Source organism: Camarhynchus parvulus, chromosome 7 (assembly GCF_901933205.1).
Source record: "Camarhynchus parvulus chromosome 7, STF_HiC, whole genome shotgun sequence".
Taxonomy (NCBI): Eukaryota; Metazoa; Chordata; class Aves; order Passeriformes; family Thraupidae; genus Camarhynchus; species Camarhynchus parvulus.
In genome coordinates, this window is record NC_044577.1 from 37524089 (window position 1) to 37545529 (window position 21441).

Sequence of the window (21441 nt, forward strand, 5' to 3'; positions counted from 1 at the left end):
CAAATATACATGTTCAAAGCATGTTTAAGTTTTGTCAGAACCTTGTACATTGGTCCGATTTGGGGAATTTTAATAACCAAGCAAAACCCACATCTTTCCATTACCAAACTGAGAAACTTTAAAATGTCTTAAAATGGGCAGTGCTGGGCAACTTTAGCTATAGACAATGTTGAATTTCATCTTATTCAGTGTCAAAAGAAAGCTTTTCCACTGCAGAATTGTACCATAGCTCTTCTCTTTTAATAAATAATTTTGAAATTCCAGAGTGGGAATAATTGCAAATACATTGACTGAGCAGATAGGGAACAGTGAGGGAATTTAAAGATATCAAGATGTTCCTTGAGTTCATTTGAAATTGAGGGAGCAGCCTCCTCAGTAACCTGAGTGCCCTGAAACATGAGTATAGCCAGTTCAGGTCCTGATTCATTCACACATCATGATTGCAGCCCCTTACCTGCTCCTCACTGTAGGTGTGCAACCTGAACAGGGGCTGCTGCAGCTCAAACTCCTCGTTGGCTCCAATGCCCATCCGAGCTTTTGACGACACCGTGTCAGCCACTGCTCTGGCAGGATCTAATTTTGCAACAATGGCAACCTGAGGACACAGTATGAAAGTCACAATTACTCTGTCTGTGTGGAGCTAAGGCGAGAGCAGGTCACTGTCAGGAGCACACCCTTTGAGAACACCATCATTCACTGTCCCTGCAGTGACCCTGTAACAGCGGCGCAGAGGCAGCCTGGGCACAACAAGAGTGTGTGAGAGAGAAGCAACAGCACCCTGAGCTCTCCAACAGACACTGGCATGAGCTCCAGTGTCCAACCCCATCTCTACAAGGATCCAGCAGCCTCAAAATTCTGCAATACCCACAATTCCTGGAAGTCCAGACTTTCTTTTCTTTCAATGGGAACAAAGGTGTTCAGGGTAAGAATTCACAATTTTACAGAGTCACAGGCAACAGCATTGAGTTATATGCTCCAAATGATACAACGCTGTTTTTTTCTGAAGTGCATCTGCTTTAACTGTGTAATTTCCTGTGGCTAGATCAATATCAAAGACTCCCAGACACTGTATTGTGCCAGAGTTAATCTTTTTCATTGCTTACTTTCTTTGTGTTAAAATATTCAGATACAGGCTAATACTACTTTGGAAAAATACAGAAAGATGCATGAGCAAAATAGCTAAAGTCACAAGCCCATATAAAGAATGGCTAAAACCAGAAAAAAGTACTTTCAATTGCATACAATAATTTTTTTCATCAATCTCTTTAACAAAATATTGCCTTGTTATTTACAGGGTGCCCAAATCTAGAGGCCAAATGACTTTACTAAAGATCTTTCCCCCCCTCCCCATACAAACATTGTACATACTTTATGAAGCAGCTTTTCATTAGTGTGAAACAAAGAACAGATGTTGATCAGAGAAGTATAATAAAGTGGGAACATCAACATCAACATCCAGGCAAAGGCCCCCCTAGAAGCATTTTCTACTCTGGCAAGAGAATTGACTCAGTGGGAAGAGCTCAACAGATCATGACTACCAACCAGCCTCTTTGGAGGAAAAAACCAAGGAGATTACATACAAAAATGTAAATTAAGACAAAATCACTCTTTCAAAAGTCAGCAGTATAAAAAAAATAACCCTAGCACTACTTTTACTATGACATTAGAAGCATTAGTAAGCATTTTACTTACTAAAATAAGTGTGTCTTCTTAAAAGTAATGTGCAAAACTTTCAGACACTCAAATATCTCTGAAGAAAAGTCATCCAAGGTGTGCAAGTTTCCAGAATTTAAAAAGAATATAAATTACTCATAAATCTTGCCTTAGACTCAAGGCAGACTTAAGGTTATTAAAACAAACAAAACCCAGAAAAAAATCACAGAAGAAAAATCACATCCAACCTGGGAAAAAAAAGTCTTCTCTCAGATATCAGCAGCTCCTACAGTACAATTTAATGTCATAATGTTCCTGTTGTCAGAGCTACAAAGGACACGGGATTTATAACAGGAGAGAATTACTATTGGTCAGCCCTAAAGTGCCTTTTGCCTTGTTCCCTGATTTGCTTTTGAGAGATTGTTCTTTTATCTCTGCCTGCCCTGCAGTCAGTGCAGCCAGGGCCAGCCCACCTGCTGCCGGAGCTCTTCCAGGCGCTTCTCCTTCTCCTCCTGCTGCCGGGCCTGGAGCAGGGCCAGCTCCTTCTTCTGCAGCAGCCGCTTCTCCAGCAGGGCTCGTCGGAACTGCACCCTGCCGAGCACAGGGAAACGCTGGGCAGTGACACCGCCGCCTTCTGCGCTGCCCTTCAGCTCAAAAACTGCCTCCGCTTCTCTAGACACACCTTGTGGGGCCGTGGTGGTTCATCGAAACACCTCAGAAACACAAGGGTGCTTTTTCATTCCAATGTGTTCTTTTTGTTGGAGTTCTTTGGTTTGGGTTTTTTGGGCAAGGGGAGTTTAGGGAGTTGTGCTTTTTGATTTCTCGGTGGGTTTTGGCTGGTCGGTTGTTCTTTTAAACAACTTGGCTAACCTTTCAGATTCCATGTCTAGACCACAGATTTTCTCTAGTATGCTTTATATAGCCCTGGTACTCTTTTTTTCTCCCCCATTTTCTTTGCCAAGAGGAAATGTTCTCTCACATCTGTGTATGGCAGAAGAAATCTTTCCTATAACCCTTTCCATTAAAAGAAACACCTCACTCCCAGTCTTGTCACTGGAAAAAGGAAAAAAACTTGAGACTTGAACCCTTCTTTCAAAGGAAAAAGCTGGAGGTTGATACCAGTAACTCCATAACTTTACCCACAGCACTACTGTGCTGCTCCAACCTTCACTGCAGGCATTTTTAGACTATTGGGCAGAGTCTGTTCCTTATGGAGCTATAGATATTTGCTGGGATGTCACTTTGAGTCCTTCTACAGGAGTTGCCAATGCCATGCTTTGAATTTGGAGAATTACCCTCCTTCTGCCCTTCAAACCTGAACTTGCCTTTAGAGAAATTGAGACAAGACAGCTGCTTCAACTACAATAAAACATGTATTGTTATTTTTTTAGTCTCCAAATTTTAGTAAGCTCAAAGGAGTATAAAACTTGTGCTATAAACTGCAACAATCAGAACTAAACCTATAGTTCTGCTGATGGCTAGTGAAGACCTCTGTGTCATTAACCCAATCACAATTAGCAGGACAAACAGATTTATCCCAAGAGTGTGGTACCTGCCTGAGGGTACCCCAGAGAGGCTTCCAGTTTCTCACAGTGTCCAGTGTAGTTTAGGCAGAGAAATGCTACAGCAGCAGTGCTCAGCGGTCATTCTGTGCCACGGAAAAACCCTAATCTTCTTTTTATATGGAGAACATTTAATAAAAAGCAGGTCTTCATTTATTTTTTTTAATGACAAAAATTTTACTGAAATCCTTTCACTCTGCTTGAGCTGACTATTGTGATACATGTTTTAAAATACTCCAGAGTTATCAAACGTGAAATTAAATACTCTGGAAGCTTCTGTGCCAAGCCAAGAAGGAAGACTGGGGAGCGCTTGGCCAGGCCTAAGGTCAAACACTTTGTGTGCCCCTGGCAGTTTGCCTGCCCAGGGGAATACAAAGCAGTGCTAAACTGAAGCATGCTGCGGCCTTTCTGTGCCCAGTTTGAACCAGTCCAGGTGATCCCGACTGATCGCAGCCAGGGAGCAGCCAGGGAGCAGGGGCAGAGCTGGGCACGGTGAGGGTCCTGTTCTGTGGCTGTTCTGTCATCCTCCACAGGCTGCAGAGAGCACAGCCAGCATTATCAGAGATGGACTGTCATTGTCAGCAGGCAATGGCACAGTGATGAAATCCACACCCAGGGAAGGCAGACACCTTGGAAATACATCCTCAACTGCACATCATGTTCCTAAGTTGGAACACCCTTCCAATACTTTTTTATACTTGGCTTTTATACTTGGTCTGAAACCAAGTGCCTTTAATCCCCTACTTTGACCTGGTCAGAGCCCTGGCTATTGCAATTACAAACTAAGACCTGAATAAACAGAACACCATAGTGACTCTGTGATTATAGGTTTCTTTTTCATAAACAAACCAAATTAGTTAATTTTAAATTAATTTAGCTTGATTAAAAGCAATTCAGGATAATAGCAGAGTTTTAAAAAATATTTTTATTGTATTAGAAACTCTATGCACTATCCAGGCCATCTCCTATACTTGGAGTAGTCAGTCAGCCCATTTTTTCCTTTTCCAAAGGACCCTGAAGATGTGTTGGATCAGAACTGTGGTACCAGCCTGTGCCATCTTTCATGGGTGTTCTGCAAAGACTCAAACCCAGTTTCTGCGCTCTGGCAGGTGGCACATGCCAGGACGCTGTCAGTTTTGCAGTGCTGCACTTGACAATGCCACATGTGCACCTGAGCCTGGACAGTGAAATGTTTCATTTTGTACAGTAGGTCAGTTCTGAGTGACAGAATGCACAACATTTACTGAGTTCTCATTCACAATAGCCTGAAGGGGTGATTATTTCCTTCCAGTAATTCAAATACATGTGTTCCTTCTCCTACAAGCCAAAACCAGTGCAGGCATGTTTAAGGAAAGGTAGAGATATATTTGTAGCATAAGGACACAGACATTTAAATTAAGTTGTAGAAAGGTGTCCTAACAAAGTAATACTCAGGTAGTGTTTCCCACAGAATCCTTATGAACAAATTTAATATTCTAATGCCAACGGCACTTTAATCCTATTTTAATTGCACTTTTGGTCCACAAAACTTGGTGGCTTCCTCTATGTAAAAAGAGTCAGCCTATGCTTTTATAAGGGCAGTTATAACCAGACTACATGCAGGGGTTTTATGTTCCTCTGACAGAGGGATTCCTCTGTGAAATCCAGTATTTCTTCAACAGGCTGTGAAAGGTCATATTGTGCAACAGAGACTTGGCAATTCAAGCCTGAGCAGGCTCAAGTCCTAAATTCCACCAAACAGGCGAAGAGCATCTACAACTAGATGAGCAATTTAGGACTCCCTAAGATAACAATAAATATCTTTGAGTTTGTTAATATGTTCCTTGCACTTGCCCCTCAAACAAACCAAACCTAATTATAAATCATTATGCAAAGTGAAATATAGAAGGTCTTATTACTCAGCTACATTTTATGACAGTTTAGTGCTTACAATGGTCTGAAATTTTGATGGATGTTAATTAATTAATTCAAACCAAAATAAATTGCATCTAGGATACAATCACCTAGGATGCAACCTTACTAGATGGTTTGAAGTGTTTGCCAAACAGGAAGGAAAAAAATATATTATCCTCAATTTATTCTAAAAAAGAAAGTCAGGAGATCAAAGCAAATTAGATTTTAAGAAGATCCTATTGATACTAAAGGTATTCACATTTAATTTCTTTTACCTTTCTCTGTCTCTGGCTGCTTGTTCAGCCATTAATTTTCTCAATTCTCCCAGTTGTTGTAGATCTCTCTCCTCCTGTTCTTGCCACTTCAGCTCTTTCTCAGCCCAGTATTTTTTCAGCTAGAGTTTGACAAAATACCGCAAACAAAATAACACTCATTCCAAAGCCCAGACAGTGAGAACAAAGCAAGTAAGAGAAGCATTAAGTTAGAGATTCTAATTTTGATCCTTTTAGAATAAAATTTCTATTTTAGAGCACTACAAGCTAACAGAATATTTACTAGGAGAGCAAGAGGGTTTGGAGCTCCCACAACAAAAGTAGTAAAATCAGACTGTGAACACTAATTTGAATCTATTTTGCCACCAAAATTTGAAGACCACCACTTCCATTCTGCTTGCATTCCCCAGAAAAGCAGCTGCAGTATAAGGTTATCAGCTCTTTTAAGGATCTAGGATGCAAAATACTCCAATAAAACATATGACTGCTGACCCCAAACAGCTGCTATTCCATCTGTGCATAGGCAGAGGGCTGCTCTATCTAGACATTACACATAGCAAGAGAAAAGTTTGCACAACCAGAATATTTACAGATAAAATGAATATTGGTGGTGGTTGGGTCAGCACTGGCTCCCTAAGGCTCTTCCCTGTGGTTTCAGAGCCACCTGCCACTACAAACACCATGTGTACAAAGGCAAACACACAGAATGAGCTGGAACAAAAAGAGAAGCAGCAGCAAAGCTACTGGTGACCTAAGCAGCAACCCTCACTAAATGTCCCTCTCTGTGCCTCTGGACTCAGAGGTAAAAGCTCAGTGAAACAACCACAGGGATTTCTGCCATCTCACTTAGGTAAAAAGGCCAACCCAAATGCCTGTGACACAGCTTGATTTTCTAAAGCATGACATTCGCTACAGTGCATTTCTGAGTTTCTGTGAAGCTGCATCCAAGCCATTCCCAAGGAGTCAGCACACAAGCCCTGGGAGCACTGTCCCCCAGGGGTGCCCCTGCAGCTGTGCTGTGCTGCAGGCACCGTGCTGCCGGGCTCCCCTGCTGCATTGCAGCACACAGCTGCAGCACTGGCAGCTTCCCGGGGCTGCTCAAAGCACGCACCTGTGCAGGCAGACCTGCCGTGCCTCTGTGCTGCTCCTGTGACAGACACAGCGACTTGCTGAGAAATGCAATAGAGTAACATAACTGGTGTGTCAGACCAGGCAGCTTTAGAGCTGAAATGGACAGGAGAAAGATCTGACTAATCATTTGCCCATCTCTACATCAATACATAATACTTTACAAGAATACATGTGCTATGAGATCAGCTATAGATTTTAGAAGCAATGGTACACATTAATATATGCAAAAATGTATAAAAGTTTCTTATACTTTCTCTTTATCCTGAGCTCTACGGATGGTTTCCTGTTCCCTCTGCAGCCTTTCTCTCTCATCTTCCTTTTCTTTTCTTCTGGCAGCTACAGCAGCTTCTAGTTTAGCAGCTTCTTCCTGCTGTGCTTTCCACTGTAGAACCTGGAAGAAACAGTTGAAGAGACAGTCCTGCAGCAGACTGTGTAACACTGATCCTGCCAAGCTGACACTGGGAAGGAAACTCATGTAATCCTCTTACAAAGTTTTATAATCTTATCAGCAGCACAACCATTTAGCAAGCACCACCTTTCTGTGTGTTCATGTGCAGCTCCCAGCTGATAGCATAATATGCAATAAAGTCACATATGAAAAGGTTTTAGGCAAAATTGCTAAAGCCATCTAAGTAATTCACATCTCTCTTCAGCACTTAGAACCTGTGAAGGGATGGAGACCAAGAGTGAGAGCAGAGTGCATTTGCAGCCCTTAGCACAGGCACTCCTGTAACAGCTCCCTGCTCGCACCCAGGGCTCACTGCAGGGACAGGGACATCACCTCTGTCAGCACAGACGGTGCAGCCCAGCCTGGGAGCCCTGCTCAGAGCCCGTGGGGTCCTGCACACCCCCTCCTCTGTGGGAACAGAGGCAGTGCTGCCCGGCACAGCAGGACAGGGCCACGCTCCCTGCACCCCCTGCGCAGGGCCTGCCACACTTCCGAACAAACCTACTGGGGGTGGCACAGACCACCCAGCCCAGCATGCCAAAAATCCATTCCTGACACAATCCTGACTGTGCTGGTTGAAGGAGACAGCTTGTACCCATACCTGGCCATGGGCAGGGACTCATCTGCAGAGTCCCAGCCAGCGCGGCCCCAGCCACCTCGGGGCTGTCACGAGCAGTTGTGTGCTCATCTGTTTCACGCTGCTTTCTACAGGATCAGTGATGTCTCCTTTTTGTTGGTTTGCCAGCTCCTTTTGTAATGGATTTGTCAAGCACTAACAGAACCCTGCCTTCCTCTAAGGAGCAAGCATTGCAGCCATTTTTCAGCTGGTTTTCTACACTACAGCACTTTAATACAAAGATATGAAAATGCTTATAATTTTTCCACCTTTACTGCATTTCACTGGCTGTGTATACAGATTATTAATTCTTCTGGTTTGTGCTTATAAAAGATGTTCTGTTTAGAAATCCCCACGGTCCAAGGTTCTCAGAGAGCTGCATCTCTGAACAATGCCATGCTTGCCATGCTTCTTGCTAAAATAACAATTATACTTTTTTCTCTGTAATACATTGAACAATGCTGTGGCTTCTCGTGGAGTGCAGGCAAAGTGATAACATGAAAATAACCTGAAAATGCAGAGGGTGCAAAGAGGACGGAGCCAGGCTCTTCCAGAGGTGCCCAGTGACGGGGGGGAAAACAGCAGGCACAGCCTGAAACACCTGAAATTCCAATGCATTCATCACTTCCCTACTGAGAGGCTGGGTGAGCACTAGAACACGCTGGCCAAGGAGGTTGTTTAAACTGGATTGCACCCAGTCACCAGCTGTACCTGACCCTGCCTGGGCGGGGGTGACCTCGGGGTCTGGAGAGGTCCCTTCAGCCTCTGCTGCAACACCCGGATCAAGCTTCCCACTCACTTGAAACTTGTGACACCGGGGCTGTTGAAATTGAAATCTTCATGTAGCAATTTTGCGAGCAGCCTGTTCGTGCAGTTTAGCGGTTTAAAAATCTAAAATAAAATGCTAAATTGTTTCAGTTACCCTTCACTTGGCGCTCTAATGAACCCAAAAAGAAATGCTTTGAAAATGAGTCAGAAAAACATGCAATCCTTTCTACCTTGCTTTTGAAACAGACTGAAGCAAAACCATATATAGAGAAAAGATTTAAAATCTGACAACAAGTAAACAGTGAGTGAAATCTGCAAAAAGCATACTCAGATTGGAGCTGGGATAAGCTGCAGGAGCATTTGAAGGAGCTTTAAACTTCTATAATAACAGCACAGATTTTCTCAACTGATATGAGGTAACAGTCAGATTATGTAACAAAAAAATTGCTTTTTGTAAGCCTGGATTTCCCTACATCCTGCTTCCCACTCCTTTCAAATGCTCTCCAGTGCTGAGGTCAATGCCACTGGGTGCAGTTCATGATGCAGCCTCAGTTCTCTTCACGTCTGAGAACTCTCCCAGTCCTCTAGAGGTCTTCCCTGGACATTCATTTATCTATTAACCAGGGACTTGTTTGGTTGTCTGATTGGTTTGATTGCAGCCATTAGCATGGCAAGGCCATAAACTGGTCTCAACAAAAGCTGCATTTCCCTGGTGCTTCAGGGGAACCAGTGCCTGGAAATGCCCATGGAGAACAGAGCGAAGCCTGCAGGGAGTCTGGGACAATGGCAAATGACTGAAGGAAGCAAAGCACACTGCAGCAGTGAGCGGACACAGACACTAATCTGTCCTGAGATCGTCTCAAGCCTCCCTATTGACCCATTTCATTGACAGCAGTCCGTGTGGTGCATGTGACACCCCGCCCTTGTGGTGTGCCACGATCACCTTCTGGGGCTGTTTCCATGCAGCTCTTTCCTTACAGCCTTTGGTCCAAGTCAGAAACCAACACTGGGGCACGATCTAGCTTTCTGACAGCTTATGTACAAACAAATGAGCATAACCAAGCACCAAATTCCGAACTTCACTAAACTGACAAAGCATTATTCACACAGTAGTGTTCCCCAGACAGAAGAGATGGGCCAGTAACTCAGTGCGTATCTCCATCCCTACAATGCTCCCTACTCTGCCCTAAATCACTACTAACACATATATTTACTCAGGGGGTAAAACATGCTTTCCATTTTTCAAATTTCAGTTCTGAGTCCACTTTTTAATTTTTTAGTTAGGATTTCAAATGTATGAGCCAAAGGCCAATCAGAAAAATGGGTGACAAGGATACCAGAGGAGAGTTTCACTGTACCATACTTGTTCACAATACCCAGTTATTATTTTCTGTATTCAGCACATGAAATGAGTTTAGATTTATCCCTGCTCCTTCCATGCCCTTTTGTTAGGGCAAAATAAGAATAATTTCCTTTAAAAAAATTTATAATTGTGACAAAAAAAGACATAATTCCAACAAACTCTCCCCCAAAAAAACCCAACAAAACAAAACAAGGAACATTGGTAAAAACCAGAAAAGCAATACATGCAAAATATGTATAATATGTGACTGTGATTCTGTAGGCTGGCCTTATGCCATGGCTTTTCCAGGAACAAGAGTTGAAATCATATAGGATAAAATGTTCTTAACAGAGCAGAGGTAGAGTGAAGTGTAAGAAGTAACAAAAATTAGACATTAACCAGGTGATTCAAATACCAGCATATTTCACTTTTTACACCGCATTTGAACATTAAAATCCTCTGTGCTAGAGAGCAGTTCTAGTCTCCCAGCCCCAGATCAGTCTGTGTGCCAGGCAGGGGAATCCACACCCTGAGGAGGCGGCAGGAGGTTCCCAAACCAGTCCTGTCCATGCGGTGACAGGTTAGAAATGAGGATCTGGACTCTGGCTCGTGGTCAGACAGGACAGAGCAGAGCCTGGCCTGCATTTCCTGCCCTGGGCAGCCCCATCTGGCACTGGGACAGCTCTGCTCGGAGCAGCTCCCGGCCTTTGGGGCTCTGCGGGCCAGAAGGGAGCCCCTGATGCTGGGCTGCCAGCGCTCCCACAACTGAAGGGTGCCAAGAAAGCCTGCTGCATTCACTGGGATTGTATCTCCAGAGGCAGGATCATGTGGGTCCAGAAAACAAAAAACCTCCCAAACAATAATTCTGCTTCACTACAGCAGCAATCTGGGACCACAGACTGCACCAAAAAAATTAACATGTTCTTGATTGCATTCTTCCCTTCCTATCAGTTCAAAATCAGAAGGGTATATTTTACTGTGTCAATAGTAAATATTTTATTTAAATATTAAAAAAAATCCTAGTAGTTAAACTAATATTGAAAATACACTGAAACCTGGCTCTCCCGTTGCCTGTTCCACAAAACTGTTTTCATTTTAGCAGTACAAGCACTGCCAACATGAGGCTCTGAAAGTTTTTAATTACAAATGGCATTTCAAGTACATTTCACAGTTCATGCATTATTAGAGGAGGTTTTGCCAAGTGAATTATTAAATTGCTGCGCTGAACAGAATGCATACACACCTTTTTTCAGTTCATTTTTTCAATATTGCATATTACAATAATGTAAAGTGCACTACAAACTAATTAAAGTAATAAATTAGTTCTTTCACTGTAACATCTGAATAGCAATAATGTATTTACCATTCACCTAATATTACAGATACAACTCTTAAAGACAAAACAATGCAGAATACCACAGCACCATGTGAGGTTTCCTCTTCAAGCAGCAATGACTTTTTATAAACAGACACAAGAGGTGGCATCCAGCTCCTCAGCTGGGTACCAGGAGCACAGGGCAGCTGGCTGTGCTGGCAAAGGTCGAGCAGGAGCAGCCTCAGCTTTGGAAACAGAGGAAAACGTGCACAAGGAACCAAAAGGACACAAAATCCAGGGAGGAATGGTGTCAGAAATGACTGCCCAGAGCTCAGATCACTCTGTGCCACACAGACATACTAAGCTTGTAGAATCCAAGTTCTAAGCAAAAGTCCCCAATAACTGTGTAATAAAGCCAGTACTGTTTGTCATAAGTGAAGGCATGAAAGGAAAATCCTCTGAGATCCCACTCTGATGTGTTCTAGCTCACTTTTTCAACCATATAAAATGACACAATCTAAATACTCTTCTACTATCTCACAGAGTTTTATTAATCTCTGAGTCACTTCTGCTCATCTTTCCTTATTTATTCTATGGTTTACAGTTTTCATTTTCTTCTTCAAATTGTTCACAACTTATTCTAAGAATCCCTGAGAAAAAAAAATAGGGGGTCTCTTCAGGAAAAATAACTTCACAAGTGAAGATTCTACATGGTAGAAGAAACGACAAAAAAGAAGAATCACAATATTTGGCTAGCCATGGAAGCCCACAGCAGAACAGAGCCAGCCTGTTCATGGTGGGATCACAGGAACACAACAGCTGCAGGTCAGGGCTGCATGGTCACAAACAGCAAAATGGGATTATGAGACAGCTAGAGATTCAAATAATATTTAAAGGAATTCAGTATTTTAAAAATCTCATGCATAAAAAAAGAAAGCACACAATGTGTCCCCCACATTTGTGCCACGGTTCCCACAGGTTGTTGTACAAAGCAGGTGGGAGATCCCAGTGAGCCAGAGGCACAAAGCACCATTCCATGTTTCCCAGTGGGGCCAGCACAGGCTGCCTGAGCGCCGTGTTAGGCTGTGCACATGATGTGCACCAAAAACCATACAAGTGCCAAGCACATTGCTGTTGGCTGGCAAAGCTCCATGCCAGGCTACTGAAGGTGCCCTTGGACCACAGGAGAAGCCCAGCAGCTTTTGGGTCAGGCCAGGCAGAGCCCAAGCAGGCAGTGAGAAGCAGGAAACAAGCTCTGGCAAGGATGGGCACTGCTCTGTACGGGACCAGCATGGGCTGCCTGCCCATCCAGGCACTGTGCTCGGGAGAGGGAGAAAGCTGGCAGCCAAGGCAGTCCCAAAGCACACTGAGAAATGGGCATGTTCACATAACCACGCTGATCCACTGCCCAAACCAGCTCTATCCTCTCCTCTCCTTCCTCTCCCTGCGTCATCACCATCTCCTCTGCTCAGGGTCTTGCTGAATATAGAATTGAGAGTTATCCCATTTATGGCAAGTCAGAGATACCTCTTGGTTCTTCCAGATGGAAGCCATGAGGCACAGAGAGGGAAAAATGCCTCTCAACTGCAAATTTGGATTTAAACCACGTCAACTATGACATTTTTCCTTCACATTTTTAAAATGAGGGCTGCAGCCAGAGAATAAGTTGGTGACCGAAGGAATTCTGTTTCTAGAGAAATGGCCACTTCAGAGCTGTGCCTTTCTAGTGTGCTCTGAAAAAGAGAAAAAGCAAAGCAGATGTAAAAGGTGATTAAGTCATAAGAAGTCACATGCTGAAGAAACAGCAGGATTGCAACACCAGCCCTTCAGTAGGGATATTGCTCTCAGTCCAGTTCCTAATGGACACATCATCAAACAAGGAGGATGATTTTGCTTAGATTTGGCAAGCTTTTTATTTCCCCACACAAGATCATTGCTTTTTATCTCCTCTAGAACTGGTCAAACTGAGATCATTACAAGATTAACATGGAAAACTCATTAAAAGGTGACTTTCAATGCCAGCAGTGCAGCCTCTTTACTTGCAAAGTAGCTCAGCCATTCATACTTCAGGCAGAAGCAGCACATGCTGATCTGTGTCTCCTGCCTGAGCAACTCCCTGCCATTCTGACATGCACAAAAAAGAAAATATTTTTAAGAAAATGGGAGGGAAATGTAGAAGAAAAAAAAATTAAAGACCCAGTCTCCCACAGAAAAGTAAGGATTCAGTCAATTTCTCTCAAGAGTAATAGAAGTTAAACACAAACAACCCACTTGGGTTAATAGGATAATAAATCCCTTGGATTTAAATATTTTACAAACTAAATGGGAACATAGAAGTCTGTGTTACAAAACTAACCAGGTTTTTCAAGTCACTAACTGTATGGAAATGTCTATCCAACAACTACTAAAAAGTAGTGCACTTCTTATCAAAAAAAAAGGTGTTTTTTTCAAATGTACTTACATTCACCCACAATTTCTCAATACAAACTCTAGTTCATCTGCTCAAACTCTTCCTTGTGTGCCAGGACTAGGAAGAGGGTTTCACACCCCCAGGTGAGACTCACCTGCCAAGACTTTAGAAGCCACAAGCAAATTCCTAACAAAGCTGACACTGCCAAGGAAACCGGGATGTATGGGAGACCTGCTACTGACGTGTAATTGTATTAACTGATAATAATGAAAAAAGACTTGCACTATTCAAAGCCACCACACGCTGAAATATAAAATATTAACGGTGTTATTTCTGGAAATACAATAAGAATAGGAAGTGTATGCGTGTATTCCTAAATGGAAAGCTAATGAGATGGGTGCCTCAGGGTGTGAATACTAGAGCTTATAAAAGGGAAAAAATTAAAGTGTATATTAAGAACAGCTCCCTGGAGTCTGAAATATTACAGGGCAGGGGGAGTTCATCCAAACAATATGAAAAAGCCATCATTTTTTAAATTTAGAGAGTGCTTTTTTAAAAGCATGGTACGTATCATTTTTCTTTTCTCAGGTGTCAGTAACCTCCTGAACTGCCACAAAGGTTTTAAAAAGCCAGTACATGAGGGGCTGCAGAAGGAGGTGGGAGAAGTTCCCATTTGCACAGGGGCTCCACGTGAGAGATCCCCAGCCTAGCAAGAGCCATTGCTGTTCACATGGTGTTGAGATGCTGATGGCAGAGGCCCGGAGATGTGCTGCTGCCTGTGCTCTGTGGTTCAATGCCTGCAGCTCTGGGCCCATTACACTCACAGCATTGCAAACCTGGCCAAACCCCGAGCAGAAAATGCAAAGCCCAGCTGCCCATGAAGGGGCTGTCTCCACCCTGCTCAGCAGAGACAAGGGTGCTCCCTCTCGCTGGGAGCACAGCCCAGCCCTCCTGCCCTGGCAGAGAACCTGTGCTCTGTGTTACTGGACAGAGCCCTGACACCATCACTCAGAGGGGAAGCTCTGGCATCAGCAGGGGCAGACATCCACATTGTCAACAACAAACTCCTGTGGTACTACAGCTGGGGTCTGAAGTCTCCAGTAACTTTCAGCTCTAAAAATCTGCCCCTTTCTCCCTAAACTGGGGATTCTTCAACCCTGAAAACCTCTGAACAGCACCTGGAACCACATCCCAACTCCACAGGGTCTTGAGTGACAAACAATAAATGGTAAAAGCTAACAACTTCTGCATCTGACTGGCCTACACAAGGCCTACAAGAAGAATTAGAGCAGCATTAGAGCATTTGGCATTATTATTAAGAAATAATACATTTACAAGTTCGTTAATCTCAGAGGATAATCTCGTTCTGGCTGTGGTTAGAAAAACAAAGGAGGTTCACAGCCCTAATAGATTTTGGATGGGTACTCTTGAGCATCTTGTGCTCCACAGGCTACCTCAGAGGTTAAAAAAATAAATACCAGAAAAGTGGTTAAAAGTAACTGTTTTGATCATTAACAGAATATTGTCTTCAGCTACATAAGTGTTTATATCTGAAAAAGGGATATGAAAGAAAAACGCTTGAGCACAGCCCTCACTCACAACCTGAGGAGGAGCACCAGGTACCAATTTCAGTGAGGAAACTGGTCACAAGGGCTGGGATCAGGACTGGTAAAACTTGGGATCCAGAACAGGAGCAGTGCCAATTCCCTGGGGCTGACAGGGCGTCACATCAGCTTTGCTCAAGGCAGTGTGTGAGCAGTTCATTTCTCACAGCTTGTCCTTGTAGTTCCTCTCTTTCCTCATCCAGCATTATTGGGAACATCTTCCTGTTCTTGACAATGGGAATGTCAACATTTTATTAACATGTGTAAATATTATACAGGCTTAAATATTCACACATGCATAACCTTAAGTAGGCTGCATTTCTATTTACAACTACTTATTTAAATTGCTTCCTTTAGATAGAGAATTCTCTCTTCTAGACCCACTGAGTTCTCATATGGATGAGAGCTCCTTTGATCCTTTACAATTGCAAAATTTTGGTGCAGCTTTGCTTTCCTGAGGTGCCACTTTGCTCACTGAAGATCTTTCTAAGAAAACACTGTGGGCAAGAGTGTCTGCTTGTCTAGTTATCCATGCTCAAGCAACTTTAGGTGTCACTGGGCAATCTCAGCTAGATTTGAGAGAGAAGTGCTTGTCTCAAACGTACCCCAGATCTCACCAGCACACGGGGAGCTGAGCAGGATTTGTCCAGGCTGAGGCCCTGCGTGCTCCCTGAGCAGCTGAGGTCCTGGGCTGCTCTGGGTTGTTGAGGTGAGCAGCTGAGGTTCTGGGCTGCTCTGGGTTGTTTCAGTGCATCTCGGAGCTCTCACATCAGCCCATGGTCACCTCCCACGCTGTACCCTGCAGCCCCTGCTCCCAAAAGCCTCAATTCAAGCCCAGGGGACCAGGCCCGAAGCTGTGACCGTGTCCTTGGAGGAATCCAAAGGAACACACCTGGAGCTTTGGCAAACTGCCCTCAGCAGCTTCCCAGGAGTGCAGGGCTCCGTGGGCACCCAGTCCTGCCCAGGGCAGCCACCGGCAAACATCAAACACACAGTGGGAGGAGATTAACAGGAGATAGATCAGGAATAACATCATGTGATGGAACACAGGTACAGGAAAACAGGGGGGAAAGACTGGTGGAAGGGCAAGCAAGGCAAATGTGCAGAGACAGCCTCTGCAAGTGCTTCACATGCACTGTGCACGAGCTTGGTCTGACCCAAAAGACACAATATGTCAGTGCTGTGCTGACCTCAGACTATTAAATCCAGGTTTATTAGGTCTGGATTGAAAACTTATTACTGAGTCAGAGCTGGCTCATCTTTGAGTGTTAGAGTCTTAGACAATTGCTCACATACATTTTGGAGAAATACTGTAGCATCCTACAGCTCTTCAGTTCACCACAAACATGAGTAGCTATATTTAAAATTTAGGTTATTATAACTTCCTTGTATTTTTTATGTCCAAAAAATTAATGGGTCAACTCAGTGGTGCAATACACCAAGTTCTTCAAGCCTCAGCTGTGAGGCAGCACCTCCTAATCCTCTGGAAAGATGACTCCTCACTTCATGCCTTACCTGCCTTGCAACATGGAAAAATTTGCTTCTCTGTGTTGTTTAGGAAAAGGAATTTCACAGAGATCAAATTTGTTTTACACAGTGTCTGCTCCAGAACCCTGGGGGGATCAGATTCCTACAGCTCAAAGCACACCAGATCTGAGCGACTCCTGATCACTCAAAGTGTGACCCCTCAGGGTTTGTCTTGTTTGTTTTCCCATGAAAAACATAAAGAAATGTACCAGGCCCATTTACTCTTTTAACAAGATACAGTGTAACCTCCCCAGCATTGTCCATTTCACATTTTAATTCATTCAGATGGCTACCATATAGCCCTCGAGATTTATTTCACCTGAGCTTCTTCAGTTGTTCCAAACATCCTCCTTAGGGACTATGATTTCTGTTAAGGACACACATTGATCTTCTGTGAGATGGAACATGGAAGAAAAATTTAGAAGTCTTTTCCCCAAGTAAAGACTGCTATAAATATTAATTTAACTTCTCTGCTGCTTTATTTTTTAATTATCCCTCCCTTCAGTCACAAGGCCTAGAGTGTCACCAATGGTACAGGTGCATTTAAAACAGCTTTAAATCATGTATTCTTCAGTCGGTCTGCTGCCCCTTTGGTTTGTTGTTGCCAGAGGAAGAGAACTGTATAAAAGCTGGTGGTTCTGTGTGGTTACTGCAGTAACTAAACCAGTGCACAGCCTGTCAGACAGTACATCTCTTTCCGTGTGTGTGCCATCGCCTCCTTTCAGAGGCGGGGTCAGCAGAAAAGCTGTGGCCTCTGCAAGCTGCTGCTGTACTGGAGGAGATCCCTGTCCCTCTCAGTCAGATACAGCCTCCTCAGGAGCTCACCAGGGTTTGCTTACAGCTAAATCATTACAGCACCTGCACTGCCCCTCTGGGAGGGGAAACAAGGAAGACTTCCTGATGTGAGACTTCCTGAAGCCCAAAATGCCACTCAATGGTCGAAAAGAAAAGGTGGAAGAACAGCCCTAACCCCTGATTTCCAGTTCCACACTCTTTCCCTCAGATAGACTCACTTTTTACCCATCTTATGGATCTCTCTCAGGAAGGGTTTTACCTGTGTGAATTGGTGCTGGACTGAGTTCCCTTTTACCTACCAGCAGCTGCTTTCCATGTCCAGCACTCTGTAGTTGTAAAGTTCAGAAGCGTAGAAAGACAAGTCTGTAAAATGAACTGTAACTGGGCAAACTATGAGTTTTCAAATACATATCCCCATCAGACCAAAACAGACCCCATGGATACATTGAGAATCACTTCTCTGAAAATGAGTGAGCTCTGTGCCTAAGCTCAGCTTCCGCCCTGCAGCCCTTTCAGTTGTGGAGCTGATCAAAACAAGGTCACAATGATATCCTCCTTTAATGAAAGAAATGTTCCTTTTTCATTCCTCTTTTCTGGGAAACAGGTGAGTTGGTTTTGTTCAAACGTTCAACATTTTAACGAAGATCCCTTTGAAATCACCCTTGAAAAGTGTAGGCCTAATAGGTTTAAGTTTCAAACAGCTCCTGGAAACAGGAGGTCAGAATCCAAAAATCTTTCAGACAATGTCAGTGCATCTGTGAGAATCTTCCATGGAGACAACAAAGTACTCCAAAACCAGCTTGTTACTTCTTGTGCGGAAGAAAAGTAAAAGAAACAAAGGAGAAAAAGTGGCTCAAATTCACAGTTCTGGAATAATTGGCCCTTCCATCTCTGGTTGTGCAGGTAAGAGACACACAGCATTCCAGAAAGGAAGGCCTAGGTAAAAAATCACCAAACTTCCCCTCAGCTGCAGAGAACCACTCCTTCCTGCCCCTGGCTCAAGGCAAGGCTGACACTTAGTCATGCCCAGACAGTTTCTAGCCCTAAAGTGTTTAGATTCAAACCTTCCTACACCAGAGAGCTCCAGAACACAAGACAGAAGGGCTTTTGTGTTACTGCTAACTAAAAACCAGCACCAACATCAAAATCCTGCCTCACAGAACAGGTTTTACCATGCTTTCCTTCTCGTAGGAAACCTGAATCAAGTGTTTAGTATTTCACTGAAAAGTGAGGGCACAGCAGAGAGAATATTGGTAAAGTGAGAATAACACATCATGCATGCTCTCAGATGTTCATTTCTGTGCGAGTCAAAAATCACAGAGAGCAGTTTAAACAAATCTTAACATGCCTCATGCCCAGAAATGGGATTCCTCCTACAAACACCTTAGGCATAAATATCACAACATCTTCCTCTTGTGTCCAGCCTCCTCCCACTTTACTCTATTCACTTACCAAAACCACACAGGTATTTTTATCTTTTTTCACCTCTTACCACAGTAAATCAGAATATTGTGAACCTTCTATAACAAGGCCAAACAAGTTATGGGATCCATTGTTTCATGTCTTAAAAAGCATTGTTAAAAAAACCCAGAAGGACAGACAGATATCCATTATTTACCTGAAAACAGACTTGTGCTAATGTAAAAAACTTCATTTTGAATGCATCTGTTAGGTACAGATTTGGTGATGGATTTATAACCGAACGTACCTTTGCTTTCAGATCAGCACAGATCTCCAGTTGCTTTTGCCTGGAATCAGCCAGCACCACCTCTGCCTCGTGAGCAGCAGCAGCTTCAGCAGCAGCAGCCACTGCCCTAAGGACAAAGGCTTTCCTAAGCTGAGCCCAGGCTGACAGCAAGACTCTGCGCTGGTTCCTGATGGAATGGTAATGATCCCGAGCCTTCTCGTGAGCAACCTGAAAGAGGAGGGCATTTCAGAAAGGCTTAAAACTATTTGCTAATAAAATTATAATTCTAGACGTTTTTGCAAACCTGGCTGTAACTGATTTAGGTCTTGTATCCCCAGTATTCCCACGGAATCCGCAGCGCAGGCCCAGGGCACTGTGCCAGGTGCCAGGGATGTCACCACGTCCTGGTGTCCTGGTGGGCAGTGACACCCTCCAGCACACAGCATCCCCCTGGCCCACTGCTCTCTGTCCAGCTGTGCCTTTGCAATGGGAATAAATGAAATGCAACAGTCCCTCCCTGCCCTGAAGGACATAACATATAAGCAGGTCCTTCAATATTTCTCCAGAGATATCGAGCACTTCCAGCAAGATGAGGCTTTTCCTAGCAAATTCTGACCTGCAGAGAAACAGGATAACAGCAATTGTACAAAGCCAGTACAGGGGGGAATCAGTTTCACTTCTTTCCTAGCAGGAAATTTGGACATAAAATCTTAGTTGGCCAAGCAGCACAGTGCCACCCCCAGTGTCATCACCTAGCAAAAACAGGGAGTGTTTAATCCAAAATCCACTTGCTTTGGCCTAATTCAGTGAGGTTCATGAGGATATTCAAAGTTCAAGGCCTTGATGGAAGCAGTATCAAGTAAGGCTGCATAGAATGAGGCAGCAAAGTCTTGAACCTGTCTTATATCCCCAAAATATATAGGGATGAATGAGATTCTAGAGATGGCTGGCTGCTCTCAGGTGCCAAGGGGACCATTCCAGATGCTAATTCCAGGCCTCTGGCAGGGAGCAGGGGATGCTGACTCACTCACAGATATTCCTGTCAGCTCCTGGCTGGCTGAAGCTGCACCTCAAGCTTCCCCGCAGCCAAACCACAGCACTCCGCCTCAGCAGCTCCCACTGCCAGGGCTGCTGCCCCAGACCCTCAGGCTCCTGAAGCCAAGACACTCCTGAGCAAGGCAGGGGCTGGAGTTTGCTCCTCCAAACACAGAGCTCTGCCAGGATCTGCTCTGGGATCAGGCTCTGAGTGCCTGACCCCTGGCCACTCTGCACGGGGGCAGGAGGCGAGGAAGGCTCCAGGCTGCTGTCCCAGTGTGACACAATCATGTTCTAAGTAAGAACAGTGGTTTAACATTTCCATAGTCATCACCCTAATACACACACCAAGACATATCAGCTTGATGTAGAATTATGTTTTTAAATTTTAGATGAACCTTCCAAGGTGTAGGGAGACCCTTTAATGGTGTCTGTGCTTACAACATACCTGCATTGCCCAAAGCAGATGACTATTCACCCCTATTCAGTCCAGGGCAAAATTTCTGAAATCCACAAGAACTTTATTTTTAGTGAAACTCTGGCTAATTAGGAGTATCACTTCACTGTCATTCCTTTGCACTAGACACTCCTCAAACACAGGGAAGTAGATGGTCTAAAAATACAGACAGAGATAAGAAAAGCCTCCTACTTTCCTTATGACATCCTGAAGTGTTCTGGCCTCGAAATGGGTTTCTCAATTAGCTGCTATGTGCTTATTCACTGTGGAGTGCAAGAGGAATCAGCAATCAATTTGAAAGCATTATGAATATAAAAATAGCCTCTCCCTTAGAGTGGGAGATAACTTTCTACTCTTCCTGCTATGTATGTGCCACAGAACAATTAAAATAACTACTCCAAGACAGTGCAACAAGGCTGTACATCCTCATGAAAAATAAAAACACCAAGAGAAGCAGAGTGGCATAACACAGCTATAAAACTATACAGCAGAAACAATGCTAACAAATTATTTTTGCGAGTTTGGCTGTAAGACTATGTGGAACTAAAAAATCTGCCCAGGAGTTGTTTTGAAGAGATGATAGGTTTTAAAATTCCTGCATTTTAAAACCAGGGATGTTTCTTCTTTACTGTGCACAATAAAATTTATAATTAAGAAATTCTAAAATGAAAAAAATGTAATAAACATACATTCTTTAATACAACCATTCACTACATAATTTAAGGATTTGTATATTCGAATGAATAGGTAAACCAGCACTGACCAGCTCCTGCCTGGATTTGTGGGGAAGATACCTCTGCAGCATATCCAGGTACAAAGTCCTCCTCCTCTGGAGATCGCTTGGGTACTGATTGATAACAGTCTGGAAAACCCACTGATCTTCTTCCTTCCAGTCACTGTTCCTATGGGAATACAAAACAATCCAT

The 21441-nt window shown here is 43.7% G+C and overlaps 1 protein-coding gene across 1 annotated transcript in view; it reads right to left on the reverse strand.

Moving 5' to 3' along the window:
- Nucleotides 1-21441, reverse strand: part of CCDC148 (coiled-coil domain containing 148) — a 45546-nt gene that overhangs the window by 705 nt on the left and 23400 nt on the right. The window contains exons 9-14 of the mRNA XM_030952611.1: nucleotides 21279-21417; nucleotides 19036-19251; nucleotides 6762-6893; nucleotides 5384-5502; nucleotides 2127-2244; nucleotides 455-595 (exon numbers count right to left, since the gene is read on the reverse strand). Of these exons, the coding sequence (XP_030808471.1) occupies nucleotides 455-595; nucleotides 2127-2244; nucleotides 5384-5502; nucleotides 6762-6893; nucleotides 19036-19251; nucleotides 21279-21417 (865 nt within the window). The remainder of the gene's footprint in view (nucleotides 1-454; nucleotides 596-2126; nucleotides 2245-5383; nucleotides 5503-6761; nucleotides 6894-19035; nucleotides 19252-21278; nucleotides 21418-21441) is intronic.